At 41.6% G+C, this 18680-nt stretch overlaps 2 protein-coding genes across 2 annotated transcripts; both read right to left on the bottom strand.

Annotated features, from left to right (window-relative positions):
• Nucleotides 1-878: 878 nt before the first annotated feature.
• LOC117385774 (E3 ubiquitin/ISG15 ligase TRIM25-like) lies at nucleotides 879-3116 on the bottom strand. The gene has a single exon (XM_033983099.2). It carries the CDS (start codon nucleotides 3055-3057, stop codon nucleotides 1345-1347), a length of 1713 nt encoding a protein of 570 aa, XP_033838990.1. The 5' UTR covers nucleotides 3058-3116; the 3' UTR covers nucleotides 879-1344.
• Nucleotides 3117-13536: 10420 nt separating this feature from the next.
• Nucleotides 13537-16257, bottom strand: dmbx1a (diencephalon/mesencephalon homeobox 1a). Its single transcript, XM_033982972.2, has 4 exons — nucleotides 16107-16257; nucleotides 15553-15731; nucleotides 15016-15421; nucleotides 13537-14733 (listed from the first exon to the last, which is right to left on the bottom strand). The coding sequence occupies exons 1-4, from the start codon at nucleotides 16255-16257 to the stop codon at nucleotides 14327-14329; spliced, it is 1143 nt and encodes a 380-aa protein (XP_033838863.1). The 3' UTR covers nucleotides 13537-14326.
• Nucleotides 16258-18680: the final 2423 nt, after the last annotated feature.

The raw sequence follows: 18680 nt of genomic DNA, 5'->3' as shown, positions 1-18680 counted from the left end.
TTTCAAGCAAACCTGTGGGAACCCTGCCGGGGGACACTGGGCTCTGATGCACAATGGTGGACACTGTTTGGGACAAGTGGATGTTCAGAATGATTACAACCTGATAATGATAAGTAGTAGGAGTAGTAAGAGTGCATAATTTTGTACATAGAAGACCATAATATACAGTTTAAACCTATCGCATAAAGGAATAAACAGTTTGTGAACATGTGGTTTCAAATTATTAGTCCAAATATAGTCGTCCAAATGTAGTCTGCTTATGGTCCAGGTTTAGTTTGTTTTCATGAATTGTTTGTATTTTGATAATATTGCCTATAATTTTCTGTAGTTTTAAATGCACTATAACTTTTCAGGTGGAGGTTACCTTCTCTCCATGGAGATCGATAAGTTCTATGCCATACTGTGGAACATTCCAGGCAAAGCAGTAGCATTGTCATGTAGACACACAGGTGATGGACGCTCTACCTGAAAAAGATGCATACTGCACCTTTAAGATACTCTGTGTTTAACTAGCTCCATCACTGTTGTGTGTATAGCCACCAGAGGGCGCTAAAACACTGTCATTTAGCTTAGATATTTCTTCAGACCAAATAACAAACTCCAGTGACAAAAAGAGAGATGGGGAGGGGCACTTTTTCTCCCTAGAGTCTGGCCAACTCAGCTTTTATCCACCTGTTGGTATAGACCTATTTAGATTGGCTTATTTACTATGAACAATTTATAGATTCAAATGTTACTGTATATATGTTTACCCATAATCTTTTCTATTACATGACACAACAACAGTATTTTAACAATTCCTTTATTTGATATTGATTGCATGTTAACATATATACAAATTGTGTGTATGTCCAGCAGCCCGGTGGCATTAGTGTCGCCTACAGATGGAACAGCGGCTCATGAGGGCACTACTGTAAACACACTCACTACAGAGGTGATCTTTACTCTCTGCTCACACACTGGCACAGGCACTGACGGATTTAACAAGTATGATCCAGCAGAGTTTCAGTAGAGTTACATCACAAGAAACTGATTATAAGTTACACTATAAAGTAACGTGCAGACAATTAAACACATTAATTTAAATGTTCTGTATTATTAAAAGTGTACCAAACTGTATTGTTGCCAGTAAGTTAAACAAAAGATGATCTGTACATTTTAGTTCTATACAAGTCATTTTAAATTTCATGAAGATTTTGGATATTGACCAAAAGTATTAAAGTTCTACATTGTAGCTGAAACCCATTTTAATCTTAAACTTCAAAAAGTCTCTCTCACAAAATGCCTCCACAATCAGCTAAATAAAAGTCACAAAGACGAGGCCAAACTGTGACAATAAAGCAGCTACTTGAGTTTAGGGACAAGTGCAGTGCTTCCAGGAAAGCACGCACAGAGCCAGAGCCCAGCATAGAGAGGCTGTGTGAAAGTGGTCTGCTCTCTGTGGAGGAGTCTCGCGGTACTTCCAGAGATGCTGTAAAACTCCAAAACCCCTGCACTGTGGTCCAGATAAACCCCGACTCTGGACTCGATCGTACCGAAGACCTTTGATTCCTTTGAGTTAAAATGTGTCATTTTCATCCAACAGTCTAAGCCCCAGGATTTATCATTGAATCCAAATCCACTTTCACTGTATACTTTCCTCCTAATATCTCTGTATGAAACTGCTATACCGACAAACTCATTCCACTCCACCTCCCAGTAACAGCGGCCTCTCAGACTCTCTCTGCTCAAGACCTGAGGTCTGTCAATGAATCTCTCCTGATGTTTAGGATATGTCTGCTCTATTTCCATATATGTTACTCTTCTGTTTCCATCAGACAGAGACAAACTATTGTTAGCTGTGTTTGGATCCAGCGTGATGATTGTAGCATATTGTAACAAGTCCTTTCTGGAGACTTTAGGTGACAGTGAACAGTGAACACGATCCAGGCCCTTTGTCAGAGTGACCTCAAGTTGGTCAGTGAGCTCTGACACAGCTCTGGTCACATGGGCCCAGAAGGGGCCCTGGGCCCCTGTCACATTCCCAGTTTGTGAATTTTGTTCACTGATAATGTGAGTATAACTGTTGCCTTTCATCTTTTTTCTTTCTGTGTGAGCCCTGACTGACCCTCTGCTCTGTGAGTCTGTGGACAGTGAAGTGCACTGTAGAATCTGGTTATGGTCCTGGGTGAGGGCCAGAGTGTCCAGCTCAGAGAGGCTTTTTTTCAGCTTCCTCACATCCCGCTGCAGTTGGTGCTGGAGGATTTGGACTCGGCTCAGTTGGGTCTGCTCCTGGGAGCGGATCTGCTCCTCCACTTCAGAGCGTTTCATCTCCAGGAGAAAGGCCATGTCTTTGAAACTGTTCCTGTTGTACTGCACTGCTCTCTGGGCAGAGCTGCTGATGTCCTTGGCTTCCTGTTGGAGCTTCTTCAGGTCTGTCTCTTTGTGCTGGAGGCTCTGGAGCAGCAGGGCCTTCTTGGCGGGCAGCTGTGCCTGCCTATGGGCCCTCTCTACTGCAGCCGTCACTGTGTCGTGTCCCTTGTGCTGGTCCACAGAGCAGAGGTAGCAGATGCTCTGCTGGTCAGTGCGGCAGAACAGATCCATCACTTTATGGTGGTGAGAGCAGATGTATTCCTGGAGCCCGTGAGATGGCGCCACCAGCTGGTGTTTCTGTAATGCTGCAGCTTCATAATGCGGCTGTAGATGGCTCTCACAGTAAGAGGCCACACATTGCAGACATGACTGGACAGCTCTCAGCTTCCTCCCAGTACACACATCACAGGACACATCTTGAGGTCTGGCATAGCTGCGGGCAGCAGGGGCCTCTGAGAGCCTAGTCTTCTTCAGCTGCTCCACTAAACCTGCTAACATGATGTGTTTGACCAGGATAGGCCTGGGGCTGAAGCTGTGGCGACATTCTGGACAGCTGTAGACCTGCTTCTCGTCCTCTTGGGCCCAGTGCTGTTGGATACAGTTCCTGCAGTAGCTGTGTCCACAGGGAATAGTCACTGGATCCTTCAGTAGATCCAAACAGATGGGGCAGAAAAAGTCTTCTTCGTCCAGTGCTTTCTGCGCCATTTCTCCCAGAGAACAATCACAGAGAGTTTGACTTTTACACAAACGAAACCTAAGTGTAGAGTGAGAGCTGTGGGTGAAGTCAGCAGCGTGTAGATCTGAGGAGGAAACAGGAAGAAAAGAAGCACAGGAAGCACACAGCTGCATTTAAAGTTACACACACGTTCATATAAAGTCACACACATGTTTTATAATACTCATATAAAGTCACACACATGTTTTATAATACTCATATAAAGTCACACACATGTTTTATAATACTCATATAAAGTCACACACACGTTTATAATACTCTCACATATACTCATATCTCACTCATATTCACAGCTGTGTAAATCTGCGGAGGCTCTCGTGCGGAGGCGGCTCGTGCACACTGCTGTTGTGTAAAGACTCCTCACCCAGCACGTCCAGTGTGACCGTGATGTGTGAGTGATTGGTCAGAGGGGCTTTACGGTTTTGCTTCAGGTCATTATTGTATTGTAGTGTGTTGTATTCCAGAGGATGAGTCTGATGTTAAACAAACACATTCCTCTTTGTAACATAAAGTTGTTCTGTATAAATACTGAAGCTCTGTGTCAGTGTACTTACCTACAGTCTGCCTTATGTGTGGGGAAGCAATACAAAGCTAATCTAGCAACACCCACTCGGCTCCACACTTTTTCACATGCTTATCTCCATGGAGACGTTATTGCTTATCCTGGAATGTTCCACAGTGTGATTCAATGCAAAATAGATTAGTTTAAAAACACACTAAAAACATATATCTGACCTGTAACTTGTCTTAGGTTAGAACAGGAAAGGTTACCTGGAGCACCTTTAGTTTATTAGATACCAAAATGCGACTCTTTTTGGACAACCATAGCATATTTTTGGCACAGCACTGTTATGTACGAATTACAACAAACAACAACAACAACAACAGTCAAAATCAAATCTCATATCAAATATGAGAATAAAGTCCAGCATTACCAATGAGTGATATCCCTCACTGGTAATGCACTGTTTAGCCAGTAGGTGAAGACATCTGCTCACATTTTAGCTCATTCACTACTGCTTGTGGCCACAAGAGGGCGCTGCACACACAGCGCTGCAAAATCGGCCTAACTCCCATTCAGCCCAGTGAGGCATTGAACAGTCTCTAAATGTATAATGAACAAATACCGCCGATTCAGTCCTCTTTAGACTTTAATTCAAAAAGACTATACACGGAATCTATTTTAAAGGATCTGTAGCCTATGTAAGATTTTAATTTTAAATTCCATAAATGACCTAACTGTGTTCCCAGATATGAAATAGATATGTTCAAGTCAAATATAGCTTTTACTGATAATGATTCTAATGCTGATTTGTTCTTAGGCAGTGGATAAAGTTGTTAGTTGAAATCCACTTGGTTTAAACCTAAAACATCTCTCTCTCTGATCTGAATGGACACTCTCTAAACCCCAGCACTAGCAGCCGCCAATCATGAATCAGTGCTAGTGCAGCCTCTGCAGCTCAGTGAGTGCAGCTCTGGAGGTTCAGAGCTTTCACATGGGGTATGGCCTGTCCATATTGATACTTTGTAGCATTGATACTTTGGACCTCTTCATTCTCTGTAGGCACTGCTCTGTCTGAGACTTTGAGAGACTTTAATTATACTTTAACATAATCTGACCAGAAGGAGCTGATTTAGCTGGAACAACAACATGTGAGCTGATTTTTACTGTTAAACAGTCCTTCTCACATAAAAATTACCATCACAAGCTAGTTAGGAGTAACAAATAGTTCATTTAGTCACTCTCACCTGTTTGGAAAATCAAACACCTAAACAGGACCATGAAGGATATTATTGATCACAGGCTCCTGAAAATGTATTGTTTAAATACATTTTGTATTTTTTCTTGAGCTTTCAGAGTATCTGAACACTTTCTGGCAGTGTTTTCCTAAAGTGTGTATTGTGTCACCATGGTAACCGCTGAACATTCCGGCACAGATATACATGCAGAACACTTCCAGTGTGATGTCACTGTAAAGTCTCAATACTGAGATGCCTTTTTAAAGGCCACATACAGGTCTTTTAGTGCATCAGGGGTCATCAGGGTGCATCAGGGTGCATCAGGGTTCATCAGGGTTCATCAGGGTCCATCAGGGTCCATCAGGGTTCATCAGGGTTCATCAGGGTCCATCAGGGTCCATCAGGGTTCATCAGGGTCCATCAGGGTTCATTAGGGTTCATCAGGGTGCACTATGGGCCAGAAGTTGCCTGAGCGGCCAGTCCCTTCATTCTGTTTGAATCTGGAATCGGACAATAGAGCATGACAAACCTCCATCCTAACTTGGGACCATCCAATCACCGCCACTAATTTGTAGGAGGATGGCCACCTCCTGATTGTTTCCATGGAAATGTTGTTCCTTTGGCTATAAAGTTCCACATGATACAAAATGTCTTATAACAGCCACCACTAGAGAGTTAAATCCCATATTTTGGACCATTCCAGTCAAAACGATATCATCTCCATGTTGACAACATGTTGGCAGGTAGTCTAAACATAAATGCTTTATCGTTTGAACACCAGAAAGTCCAGGTTAGTTGTTCGCTGTTAGAATTACCATGATGTTGTCTGAACAGTGCTAAAAAAATCATTGTGGTGAATAATCTGGATGCTCAGAATGCACAAGGTAAGTGAGGAATAACTTACCACAAGCGAACTAGTTTTGTTTTTGTTTGTTTTTTTTTGTTTTGTTTTTTTTCAGTTCAGTTTTGTTTTTTTAACAAATGTGAAACTTTGAATTACTAAAAAAAAAAAAAAAGTTTACCTAGAGATAACTGATCAAAATAACACCTCATTTCACCATGAAACTGCAGAATTTGTTTCACCTGCTTCAATGTTCTTTTCCATTGACAAATAGATTCATCTGAGTGAGCCCGGTCTAGACTAAATGAAATCCATTTTAAAAGACTTTGTAAATGTGCTTATTTATGAGTTGTATATTTCCAGATTGTGTTGTGGTAATCACGCAGGTAATGTCCTTTGCTCTGTCTCAATCTCCTCTCTCCTCTCCGCTCCAAAATGTCTCCTGTTTGGCACATAATAACATCTGTGCTCCGGAGCGATGACCCTTACCGTGGTCCTGTCCCGCCAATGTAGCGTGAAAAAGGTATCTGTCTATCTCCTTCTATCATTAAGCCCCTCGCATCGCACCAAACTCTCTTATAAACATAAAAGAGCCTATCCAAAATGTCCGCTATCTTCCTGTTCGGGTCTTTCCGAGCTGAGATCATTTTGGGAGTGCGATTGCCAGCGATTCTTGCATTAGCGCAGTCAGATGGGGATGTAGCCGGCGAATGCAACGGGAATTAATGATACATAAAAACTATTTGTGTTGGCAGAGCGTGGGATGGTCTTGTGATTACTTAAACGTATTGTAAATATGTGCCGGCTATGGGAGCCTACATAAATTTACATGTTTTAACAGTCCAAAAGCGGCGAGCAGTTATCTTCTGTGTTTTTGTGTATAGATGTATATTATTGAATCAGGCAATGGAGCGGCCACTGCAGCGCGGGCCTGTTCGTAAGCCTGAGTTTATGAAGATGAACATTATGGATCTGACTGCTCCGCCAAGGCGCTATTTGGATTCCATATATCTGCATTTATCAATATATTAGCACATATCTGAATGGGCTAAGACAAGGAAATGACAAAACATCTTATAAACAAAGGTGTATCTCACAAAAATGAAATTCTTCTAAATGATGGTAAAGCCTTGTTTAATATTTCTGTGAGATTGGTTTGTATCGGGCCACTCTCCTGTTTTTGAGATGTATATTTGTATTTCTTTCAGAGGGATATCAGTCTGGTCACTAGTGGTGTGACGTTTGTGAACAAGTTGGTTCGGTGGAACGGTTTCTTAATGTCTTTTCTTTCAAATTTGTATGATTTTTTTACCTGATCAACGCTGAATCAACAGAAGAATCAGGACAGAAGCAAAGCAGGCGACATGAGTGAGGGCTTTGTGCACAGAAAAACATATCTGTCATCCTAACAGTTAGTTGTTTTTTTTGTTTGTTTTTTATTATTATTATTATTATTATTATTATTATTGTAGTGCATAGTTTTATTTTGATTTTCATAATTTCAAAGGATAAACATCCACTTTCAGTTTGAACCATTTTAAACAGATCTTAGTCTTGGTCATTTCTCTCTGTGATTACAGTAGTTTGTAGATAAAATGAGTTCTCACATTGGCTTCTGACATATCAATAAATACTAAACAGCTCTTTTAAACACCTGGATCCAAAAGATTCGGATCTCATAAAAGAGCCGAAGGTCCCACAACTACTGGTCACTGACACATGTGAAGGAAGGAGCTCATTGGTCACCTTCATTCTGAATAAAATCACATTTCTCTCACCTCAGATTAACAGAGTTCAAAGCTTCACTCATTGATTCTACAGAAATCCACAAATGTTTTTCAGTCCCTTCCCCAACTTATTTTGAAAAGCAGCAATATGTAGCAGATTGTGTAGGAGCTATTTACTTATTTTGTGTTTGTTCTAAAATTTTTGTATTATTTTTTGCATGGGAAATTAGTTTTTAATTTATTTTTGGGTTAATCTGGGTTCATCTTAATATTTCTTATGTTTTGCTAATTGCTATTGTGCTATGGGCCTGAGGGGATGTAGGTGGGTGGTTCAGCTGGACCAGAATGCACCTGGGTGGGCCTACACTTTTTATCAGTCTGCAGAGGAGGCAGCAAGTGTAGGCCTTTGCAGATGTAACCTTGTTTGCTTGCCTGCTCATATGGAACTAAATCTATGAAAATCTATCTCTGGATCTGGACATTGATTTTGTTTTGTTGTGTTGCGTGAACCATGTATCCATGGCCAATAGTTTCATTATCTGAGTTATGTTTAGTCTTAAGTTTGCTCACTGCTTTTGTTTGTTAGTTTTTGTTCTACGCAAAAATTGAATAAGTCTACAGTTCATTGTTCATTGCAACTGAAACACCTTACCAACCATTCTCCAGACCTAATTATTAATAAAACTTTTCTTTTCCTTGTGAGTTACCCACATTTTAGGAACTCCTGCACCGTCCTGCTCCTTAAGCACTGCGCAGCCGGTGCCGCTCGGGGTAATCTTCTTATAGGAGGAAACCCTCTCTTTGTCTTCTTAATCTGGCTGAAGTCTAAACCTCTTGAGGATTCTAATGTGAGGCTAACTAAACCACAAGCACTGAGCCGTGAGATCATGACACTCCAAGAAGAATGCTTTGAGAGAGTACCTAGCTGGAGAGTACCTATATCGAAAAAGTTGTAGTGTAAAGGAAACATATTACACATTCTTTTGGCTTTAATTCTCTTTTAGACATGCTTTTGTTCACTTTGGGATCTGCATTTCACATTTCTAATTTAGAATAGTGTCTGCATTTGGAAAACACACTTAATAAACCACACGTCTATTCACAATATTTTTTATTATTTAGGCATTGGAGGTCTCTGTCTTGTCAGCAATGGGACACAACAATGACAAAATAAAAAAATAAGGCCACAAAACAAGTCCGGAGATGGTTTATGGACATAAAAATGACTTCGGATTTTTACCTGTGACGCAAAAATCCAGGGAAATTTGGATTAAATTTACGAATTCATGAAACAACTGTGAATGAAGCTAAGTTACAACTCCAGGTGTGTATTTTTTTTATGAGGGAACAACACTATAATAGGGTTAAAAGCTCAAAAACTTTAATTTAGCATAATATGTGTTCTTTAATAGACCTATTACAGAAATGAACTACAATAGTCTTACTCAAGGATATAATAACAGTAGTTGAAGTAGTTCTATTGCAGCCTGGCAGTGAATAAATGAACATTGCACCTACTGATACTTAAAAACTACATATGATTAGTTAGCCTGTGATAGCATTAATGATTTACTTGAGGTCTAACTTTTTTTCCTTTCACTTCATTCTCAAATCATAACAACACACCAAATACCTCTTACCTGCTTCCCTTATATTTGCCTCATGTCCTTGGGCTACTGACTGTGTAGATCATCACTTAGTATTAACCAGCCTTGGCACAGTATTTGAGCACAGATTTCACCCAATCCAATCATATAAATGTGTCAAACTTCGCTCAAAGCAGAGGAGATGGAGGCCCGTTTAGCTCTATAATAAACATGCGGTGAATATGTAGCGCCCAGGGTGTCAGACGAGCTCGCAACAAGCTTTCCCTCCAGCTCTGCACCTCCCTTATTGCTTCTACAACCCCCCCGGCTTGAGTGAGGAGGACCGAGGAGAGAGGGGACCTTCAGAACACGACTATTGTGTTGTGTTTTGAGGCAGGGGTCCCGGGGGAAGCTTATGCTAGCGTGTTATGTGGACAGATCTGCAGCCTGGATAACAAGGACGTAGTGATCGGGCAGAGTGCGCGTGGTGCCCTTGGTTGAGGACAGGTGGAGTCAGCGTGCGTGTGTGTGTATAGGACATTTCTGCAGTCACATCTTACAGATTAAAGTGTGCACTGTATATGGTGTTTTCACTGCGTTATCTACTATTCCTAGTCATTTTAGATGACTTTAGCGAAGTAAATTGCAGCTTTCTGGTCAAAAACGTATAAAGGTAACTGTGTGCTGCCTATAGTGGCCTCTGCAATTTTTAGTAGTTGGTGACATCGCGAAAAACTGCCTTGATTACAGCCAGGTGTGCAGGGGAGGAGTTAAAGAACCAATCACACTGTTTTTATACCTTTAGACCTCCTCCCTCCTCAACTCTTTTATTTTACTACCCGCTTTAACAGCTCTATTTGAAATGTGTTTGTGGGCGGAGTTTAGGTGTTTGACCCCAGTTAAAACTATATTTTGAAGCAGGAAGAAGTTCGGAATCAGATGTAAGCTCTTGTCAGCTGCTTGTCACTGTCAGCCAATCATGGCCTGTCGCACTTTCCTCGCTTAATTACGCTCCAACTGTGGCAGCAGCAAAAACATCAGCCTCCTCAGTGTCCTCAGTGTCAAAATTATGTTTGTTTCGTCAAGTTTATCTCCAGATAGGTAGATAGATAGGGCGGCAAGCGGCATCCAGAAAATAATAAATCGCTAAAACACCATTAAAACATTTCTTTAAAGTTAAAAAATATCATGCTACCATTGTGTTCCTGAAAAAGACACCTTGCCAAAGTTTGTCACTATAGAATTATGTTGAAAATAAGGCAATGAGCCAGTTATGCATGTACTGTATTGCTCACTATCCAACTCTCAGTACTGGCAACCCTCAAGGCTGTGACCTTAGTCCCTCACACTTCATAAAACTACATTATAACACCGCTGATCCCCAGATGATACAGGGCTTTTCTTAGCACAGTTTGCATGCTTCCTGTGTCTGGAAGGGTTTCCTGCAGGTACTTTCATTTTCCCCATCAAAACATGCACCAAGGCTAATCTTCCAGCTAGGTATTCCTGAACACAGCTTGTGATTTAGTGAAGGGACCCAAAGCACCGCTCATCATGGATTCCAGATAAATGGTTCTAATGCAAAAGACACATGTTTATGGCAAAAATAAAGTAAGAATATAGCATATACTTAAATGTTTTTTCTTTATCTTAACATTTACACATATTCCACATAGTCTAGAACATCAGAACATTCAGCTCAACTTTTTACTTTAGCTTTCTGCACCTTACTAGCTTACCATTAGTGTTATTTTGCATGTCCAGCCCATGCTTTCCTGCAACACAAGGTCAGGCTAGTACTCCCTGATGAACCCTGCTAATCTGCTCACATCATTATCCCCCTTTTATCCGATTTTTGCCAAAGTAGTCATCCATAAACTGTCAAATTTATTTATTCTCACAGATTTTCAAGGCCACCACAATTAACAGCGCAGGCAGCAAAGTGGTTGAGGTTAGCCGCGGGAAGAGCAAGGACACTTTTTGTATGGGGCTTAGGAGTGAGTACGTACAGGGTGGGAAAGGGGAAAAGGGGGGGTATTTTGACAAACCATGCTGTTAAAGATATAATAGGGGCATAATCACCGCCGCGGGCCGCTATTCTTCAGGATAATGGGCTGCTTATTCATCGGGGGGTGGCTTATGTCTCCACACGCGGCCTCTTTCACACATACATGGGGCTTTTTTACGTCCCATTTGTTTCTTATATTTAGCCATAGATCTTGTTTGTATTGCTTATGCTGACCTTATGTTTAATTTTACATCCATTTTATTGCTGTTTCTGGGAGTAAACTTTGAGCAGTGTTCCCGGTACTTTTATGTAGGTGTGTCTGGTTCTTTATATACTGTGGTGCTGTGAGTTGAGTGCTTGTCCACCAATCAGCTGTCAATTCAAACTTTTTTTTATATATAAACCTGTTCCTAGGCAAGGCACTTCTCTCACATTGCAAACACCAGTCTTATTATTCGTTAAAGGAATTTGAAATGTGCTGCTGTTTTCTTTCATATGCCAGATTCATAATAATTTTCAGTTGGTATCCCTCAAGGGTGTGACCTTTACCCTCTACTCATCATCGAACTGAGACAAACTGAAACATGACTGTAGAATAAACTTGAAAGTGAGTGTCACAGTAAATATCTCAGATGACTCGGCGTATGTAGAGTGTGTATTGACAGCAGGGATGAACTCTCTCATTTGTTTTTTATATTTAGCCATAGATCTTGTTTGTATTGCTTATATCGATCTTATGTTTAATTTAAATACGTTTGTTTTTGTAGTATTACCCGGGTCCAAAATAATGTAGGAGTCTCTGATTCTAAAAATAAAGTTATAGACCTATTGTTCCGTAGTATTTTTGAGTGCTTGTCCACCAATCAATCGTCAGTTAAAACTTATTTTATACCTTGACCTTTTCCTGGGGAATACACGTCACTCCTGTTGCTAACATCAGTCACATTATTTTTTGAAGGACGTGTAATTCTTCATAAAGGAGTTTGAAATGTGCTGCTGTTTTCTTTTATATGGCAGATACATGATAATCTTCAGTTGGCATCCCTCAAGGTGGTGACCTTTACCCTCTACTTATCTTAGACCTGAGACATATCTGTAGAGGAAACTAGAAATTGAATCTCGTAGTAAAGTCTGCAGGTGACACAGCTATGCGTCAGACTGTATTGACAACAGGGGTAAAAAATACAATGGTGTTCAAAGTACAGATAGTACAGATACCTGCTTTAAAATAGTAAGTATAAATAGAAGGAATCTGCCACAGATACCTAAATATTTCACTTAGTACTTTTACTTACCTGTGCACTTTCTAGTATAGTCTTGATGGTTACTTTCCAAGGACTCTTAAGAGGACATGAGTCTGTGAATTTTGTTGTTATGTGGTGGAGGGGGCACTACATTTGATTTTGGACGGTGCAGTGGGTTTGATAAATACAAAGAAAAGCTCTTTATTGACTAATACTTAAACTGTTTTGACTTCAAAGATGTAGATTGCTCCTTTTGCAGCATGTGCCTGGACTGGATGTACGTTCTGCTGCCACAAGTCTAATCAGACGAGACATGCAGCCAAAGTGGAAGATGCGACTCCAGAGCCATCTAAATCAGAGGTGTATAAAAACATTCTTCAGCTAATCAGCTGTTTAAACATTTTACAGACCCATAAATATAATGACATAATACACAGAGACAGTTGTTTCTTATAAAGCTCTTTCAAGCAGTGTTTTATTGGTGGTTATATTACAGCAACACTATTTCAAGTCTACACTTTGGGGGGGACAACAATCACCTCCTCACTACTACTTAAATATCACTGCATGGACACAAGGGAAGTGATGGAGGATGGCACAAAGGAAATCCAATGCTGAGGTTTAGTTTTCAATAAGAACATCTCTCAAAAGTTGTGGTGTAACTTTTTTAAAATAATGTATTGTTTGTTTTCAGATTGTAGCTTGTGCTGATCACAAATGGGGTAGAAGCCAGTATATCCAGTATATTAATAGGAATTTCTAAAGTTCTGTATAAGAATTTTTAAACACGAAAATCTTCAACCGCTGTAATTAACCATTTATATCAGTGGCAAGGTCCATTACCCCTTGTAATCATCCAACCACATCTCAGAAACTTCAAATCAACAAACATTTTAACTATAGGCATCATTAAGTTTGTTTTGGTCAAATAAAAATAAACTAAAATACACAAAACCAAAAATGTAAAGTGGATACAAGGAAAGGTTCAAAAAGCTGCCCTGTTGAGCTCAAATACAATCATACAATCTTACAGTAATGACTTTACATCAACAACATAATAGATTTTACAAATACCTTACCGTAAACAGGAATAGACATTTTTGTATATTACATATTAAAATAATGTGCTTTTTCCCCCTTATGACGATATCCTGGACAGAAAGTCATCCGAGACCTATGTGCTTCCTTTCATCAAGTGCTAACAACATTTTATTAAACCTTTTTTTTCTCAGGAGAATATGAGCCTATTCATCAACATTATAATCATTTTCATTGTGTAACTTGATCAGCTGAACGTGTGGCGCGGTGACTCTACATGGGGCGACATTAATTGGCTGTTTTTGAATAGTAAAATGCTGCGTGTTCATAATTGCATGTGCCCTGTTTCCCTCAGCCCAGGGCAAAATGTAATTAAAAGCTCAGCGTATGTAGTCACTGAAATCATTTTCTCATTACGGAGCCAGCCTCTGTGCAAAGTGCCATATTAGCAGCCATTAAACGGCTAAATTAGTCATGTTTAATTGTGCTGACGACGACAACAGGCTGTGGTCGTTTTGCTCGTTTGCACAAATGTTTGATAGAGGTCTCCATGGCTCCACCAAAAGTGCGCTCTCATATGGTTCATTCACATTGCTCCTGTAAACATGCAGCTCCTTCCTTTTGCCATCACACGCCTGAGGGCTTGGCTGTGTTCTGCAGGTCCATGTGTGTCAGTGTCCCGGTGTCCATGTTCATGAGGGTCAGGATATGCACCTTCCATTAGAACAAGAGCAGGGCATCGATCCCTAAAAATGTGGATTACGGCCTTAGTCACACACTAAAACAATTTAGTGTTCTGATGTCCTCGTGTGCTTGTTTAGTTTCTAGAGAATGTATTATGCTCCTTCAGTTTGTGCTTCAGTTGATGGAGACACAGAGGTCAGGTGACTGATAATACTGTGCTTGTGTGAAACAAGTGTGAATGAAAAAGTGCACATTGTGGGTGCACTCGTTTCTCATGGACACTGTGCCTTTAGTTTGAGCCTCATGTCTGTCCATAATCTCCCTCACATACACACACTCACACACACTGTCAGTGTAGCACAGGCTAGTTTCAGTTAGACAGAGTGTCCAGACCCAGGGAGGCGGCGTGCTGCTTGGCCCTCAGCCTCAGGCTCTCGATGCTGCTGTTCTTGCTGTGGCTGCTGGCCTGTAGCAGGGGGCTGCTCCACACCTGCTGCGCATGCTGGGACAGGGACTGGTAGTAGGACTGGCAGGGCAGAGAGCCCAGGGGAGCAGGGGGCATGTTCATGCCCAGGTAGGGCAGCGAGGAGGGGGCCAGCTCAAAGGCTGGGTACGGTACCAGGTTGTTGGTTGCTGCCATGTGCTGCCTGAACTGCTCCTGCAGGCGGAACAGACTGAGGGGAGAGGACGAGTAGGAGTGACTCTGGGACAGAGGCCCACTGCTGGGCAGACTGCTGGAGGATGAGGGGGTCACTGATGGAGACACAGGAGAAGAGTCTGTGGAGGAGACACAAGTGTAATGTAAGGATTTGCTTATTGGACTTTCAACCTTCACAATTTTCCTCCCATACATTTTATTTTTTCCATTTCATTCCATATTCAATGACAAGTTTGTGTGTAATGTAACACTTATCTTTTTTAAATTTGCATCACAACTGTTGTTACAACAACTTGTTACTGTTAACTATGTAAAGTAGTATATCAGGTACCATTAGTTGAACTGAAAGGGCTTCTCTGTAACTGCATGTGAGGGCAGTGAAGTGAGTTTAGTTTGCTGACCTGGTTTGGGGCTGAGTGCCTTGCAGCCTGAGGACAGTCCAGTGGACATGTCTGTGGATAGTCTTGGGGACATTAGCGAGGACAGGTGGGCGGGGCTGGTGGCGCTGTCTGACTTGATGTCCTCAGGGTGCTGTCTCTCATCGTCTCTGTCCGTGCCGTTGTCCTCTGCAGCAGACTCACTGCCGGACTGCTCCTCGGAGGTAACGTTGAGCTCTGGGTCCAGAGGGGTGTGTTCAGCGGGACTGTCCTCCAGAGGGGACCCAGAGGAGGAGGGAGGGGGCTGGGACTCAGACACCTCCTCTTTGTCTCCCCCCTCTCCACAAGCCTCTTTCTGCTTCTGCAGCTGCTCCTTCTGCAGGCTGCGCTGCTTCTTACGGAACTTGGCCCTCCGGTTTTTAAACCACACCTGAGAAGTGACGCAGATACATGGGTCAGAGACAACTACAAGAAGTTCTATTATAATGATGAGCTGTCAGATATATGTAAATCCTAGTATTGCGTGGAGAGGGTTCCTGGAGCTTGTGTCCTGTTACAGACCTGTACACGCGCCTCGGGCAGGTTGGTGCACATGGCCAGCCGCTCCCTCATCACCACGTCGGGGTAGTGAGTCTTCTGAAAGGTCTTCTCCAGAGCCTCCAGCTGCTGTGCGGTGAAGGCCGTCCGACTGCGGCGCTGTTTGCGATGCTGTGACCCGTACCGAGCCTCCAGGATGATGTCTGCGAATGCACAGCCGTTTAACACACACACGCAGGGTTACTTCACTCACATCAGACAGGGCAGTGAGTGCTGTTATAACATGAGGCCATGCATATATGATGTCCAAACTATGAAGCCTATTCATTGTGATGTGTCACTCTTACTGTTAGCGCCATTTGCATTGGACCAAGACAAATCCCGTGCATTGGATATTAACTATTAGCAGACAATGTGAACAGAAACCTATTACACGAAGAACCTGCAGTACACGTGGTGGGAATGATGAAATAAGCACTAAGTACCTGAACCACATTTAACCTTTATTGCAACACCAGCTCGTGTTATATCCTCCTTATATAAAATAGCCAGAATATGTGCCTGGCTCTGTCTCTTACCAGCAAGCCTCTCTGCCAGCGTGAGCGCGTGCACACTGGGCCTGTAGTCAGCGCTGTGCTGGGCTTGCGCCGCCTGCTGGTGCAGGTTGTACATGGCACTGAGGGAGTTCATGGCGTGGAGCGAGTATCCATTCACCCCGTAATGCTGCATGTTCTTGGGTACTCAGCTGTGGAGCAGACACGAGACACAAATGACACTTTTACTTACACATACAAATGATGCATCAGAAAAACATAATAGACATTTTTTCTTACACTATTACAATAAAATATTCATAACATTTACTAGATAATACTAAATAGAAATTTGCAATAGATAGAGTCAGATATTCAGTATGAAGTCATTCGTTGTTTACCAAAATGTTATAATACAGAATTTGACAGTGAAAAGTATGTATATATGTGCATGTGTATATATGTGCATGTGTATATATGTGCATGTGTATATATGTGCATGTGTATATATGTGCATGTGTATATATGTGTATGTGTATATATGTGCATGTGCATATATGTGCATGTGTATATATGTGTATATATGTGTATATATGTGCATGTGTATATATGTGTATGTATATATATGTGCATATATGTGTGTTATTCTGTATGCCCATGGCTTTTGCTAAACGTTATGACCTATAGTCCTGTCAAAAGAGCTGTGACTTGATTTTTTTCCTTTACTTATTGAGTACTTTATTGACTAGTTTCACAGAGCCTAATAACTGCAGGTCAAAGGTCAAAGTAATATTTAAAAGTCCAAATTGCATAACATAATATAATCTATAGGTAAGGTCTAAAGGTTTTTGCCTTTAGAGATGGGTACACAGCGCCTGGTTTCTACCCGGAAACCCGTCTGAGAATGTGACAGGCCACGCGCACGGGCCTCACGCGCTTAGGATGACAGCGGGCCTCGTGCGCTCCGAGGCCAATAGATTTTAATGCGCCGACAAAGTGTTATCCATTAACATCCAATTAGCGCCCTGCTCAAGTCATTAATTATACACAAGCCTTTTAATTGGCCTCATTATCACGCCTACCCACAATGCACCGTGACGCCTGCCTGCCTTTTACTCCTGCTCCGATTGACTTCTCCCTGAACACAAGCCAAAAATTCTTTACAAAAACAATAAATAAATGAATAAATAACCGAGCGCAGGGAGAACTGATGATTATTTTTGGGCAAGTTGATACGCAGAAAGGAGAATACTAGGCTAGGCTAAAGTCTGGCTGGCCTTGCGGGTAAAATGCCACTTAGCACTTTAATATTCAACGAGCATCATATAGTTAGCTACATGATAAAACTTGTTATTGAAATGTAATGCGTTTTGTAGTAGATAGGTTACGGAGAGAATCATTTCACGAGTGAAATGGTCCCACAGAAGCGCTGCGGGCTAGCATTAGTATGGATTGAACGCGTATAAGAAAAGGACGTGGCGCGAGGAGAAGGCTCGAGGCCTGATTAGATCTGCCACGAGGCTCAGAGACACAGGTGCGCGAGACCCAGCCCGGAAGAGGACGTACCCATTGAAACAGCGCGAATTCTTTCTTTTTTATTTTTTTTAATTTTTTTATTTTTTGGTAATGGATTTTGTGATTTTTGAGACTACAGGGCTGGCTACATTTGAGCTTAAACTATATCTGTAAGATCATACTTAATAGTTAGTAGAACTAGATGAACTAGTTCTATCTATAAGATATTCCCTATAGGTTTAGGCTAACACATTTGTGAGCATGCAGGTAATTGTGATAGGCAGGTGAATTTTGTTATTAGGCTATTATGATATTGACAGTAGACCACTGGCGCCGAGCTGACTGCTGAAACAAGCTAATAAATAATAATAATAATAATAATAATAATAATAATAATAATAATAATAATAATAATAATAAGGTAAATCATCGAGTTAAGTAAAAATCCCAAATCAATTTCAGTCAATATAGACTAATAATATGTGATTACTATGATGTTATCCTATCATTATTATTATTGTTATTATTATTATTATTATTAGTAGTAGTAGTAGTAGTAGTAGTAGTAGTAGTAGTAGTAACAGTTGTAGTAGTATTGCTATAGTAATAATAATAATTATTATTATAATGCTAATATGTTGTTCTGGTGTAGGCTTAATTCAGTTCTTCCTTGCTCCTCTGAGGTCCCCTGACAAGTCCCATCGTTGCAGCTGAAAAATAGCGCAGGCGCAGTGGGAGCGGTTTCATTCTCGGGGACAGACGGTGCTTCGCTAAACATTTACTTTAGTCCCCTAAGTATTTGAGTTGAATAGACCCCCCTGCGCGGTCTTTAGCCCCTCTGCCCCCGCTCCCACCCCCTCTTCTCTCGCCCTGTGCCGCGGCGGGCCCTTATCCTAGAGCCCGGGGCAGTGCTGTGGCGGAGATGTATGGCTGCTCCGCGGCTAAAATATGCGCGCTGCTGATCCCCATTTGGCTCCGCGTCTAATAGAAGTGCAAATAGGCTTCCACTGCGAGGCCCTCCATTTATCATCACCGCTGACACGGACGGACGGGCGCGTGCGTGTTTGCGCGCGTGCCTGAGGCCGTGCGTAATTGTACCGGAGC

This window comes from Periophthalmus magnuspinnatus, chromosome 17 (genome assembly GCF_009829125.3).
Source record: "Periophthalmus magnuspinnatus isolate fPerMag1 chromosome 17, fPerMag1.2.pri, whole genome shotgun sequence".
Classification (NCBI taxonomy): Eukaryota; Metazoa; Chordata; class Actinopteri; order Gobiiformes; family Gobiidae; genus Periophthalmus; species Periophthalmus magnuspinnatus.
Note: the sequence above shows the minus strand (reverse complement) of the source record. Positions and strands in the feature narration are given on the sequence as shown.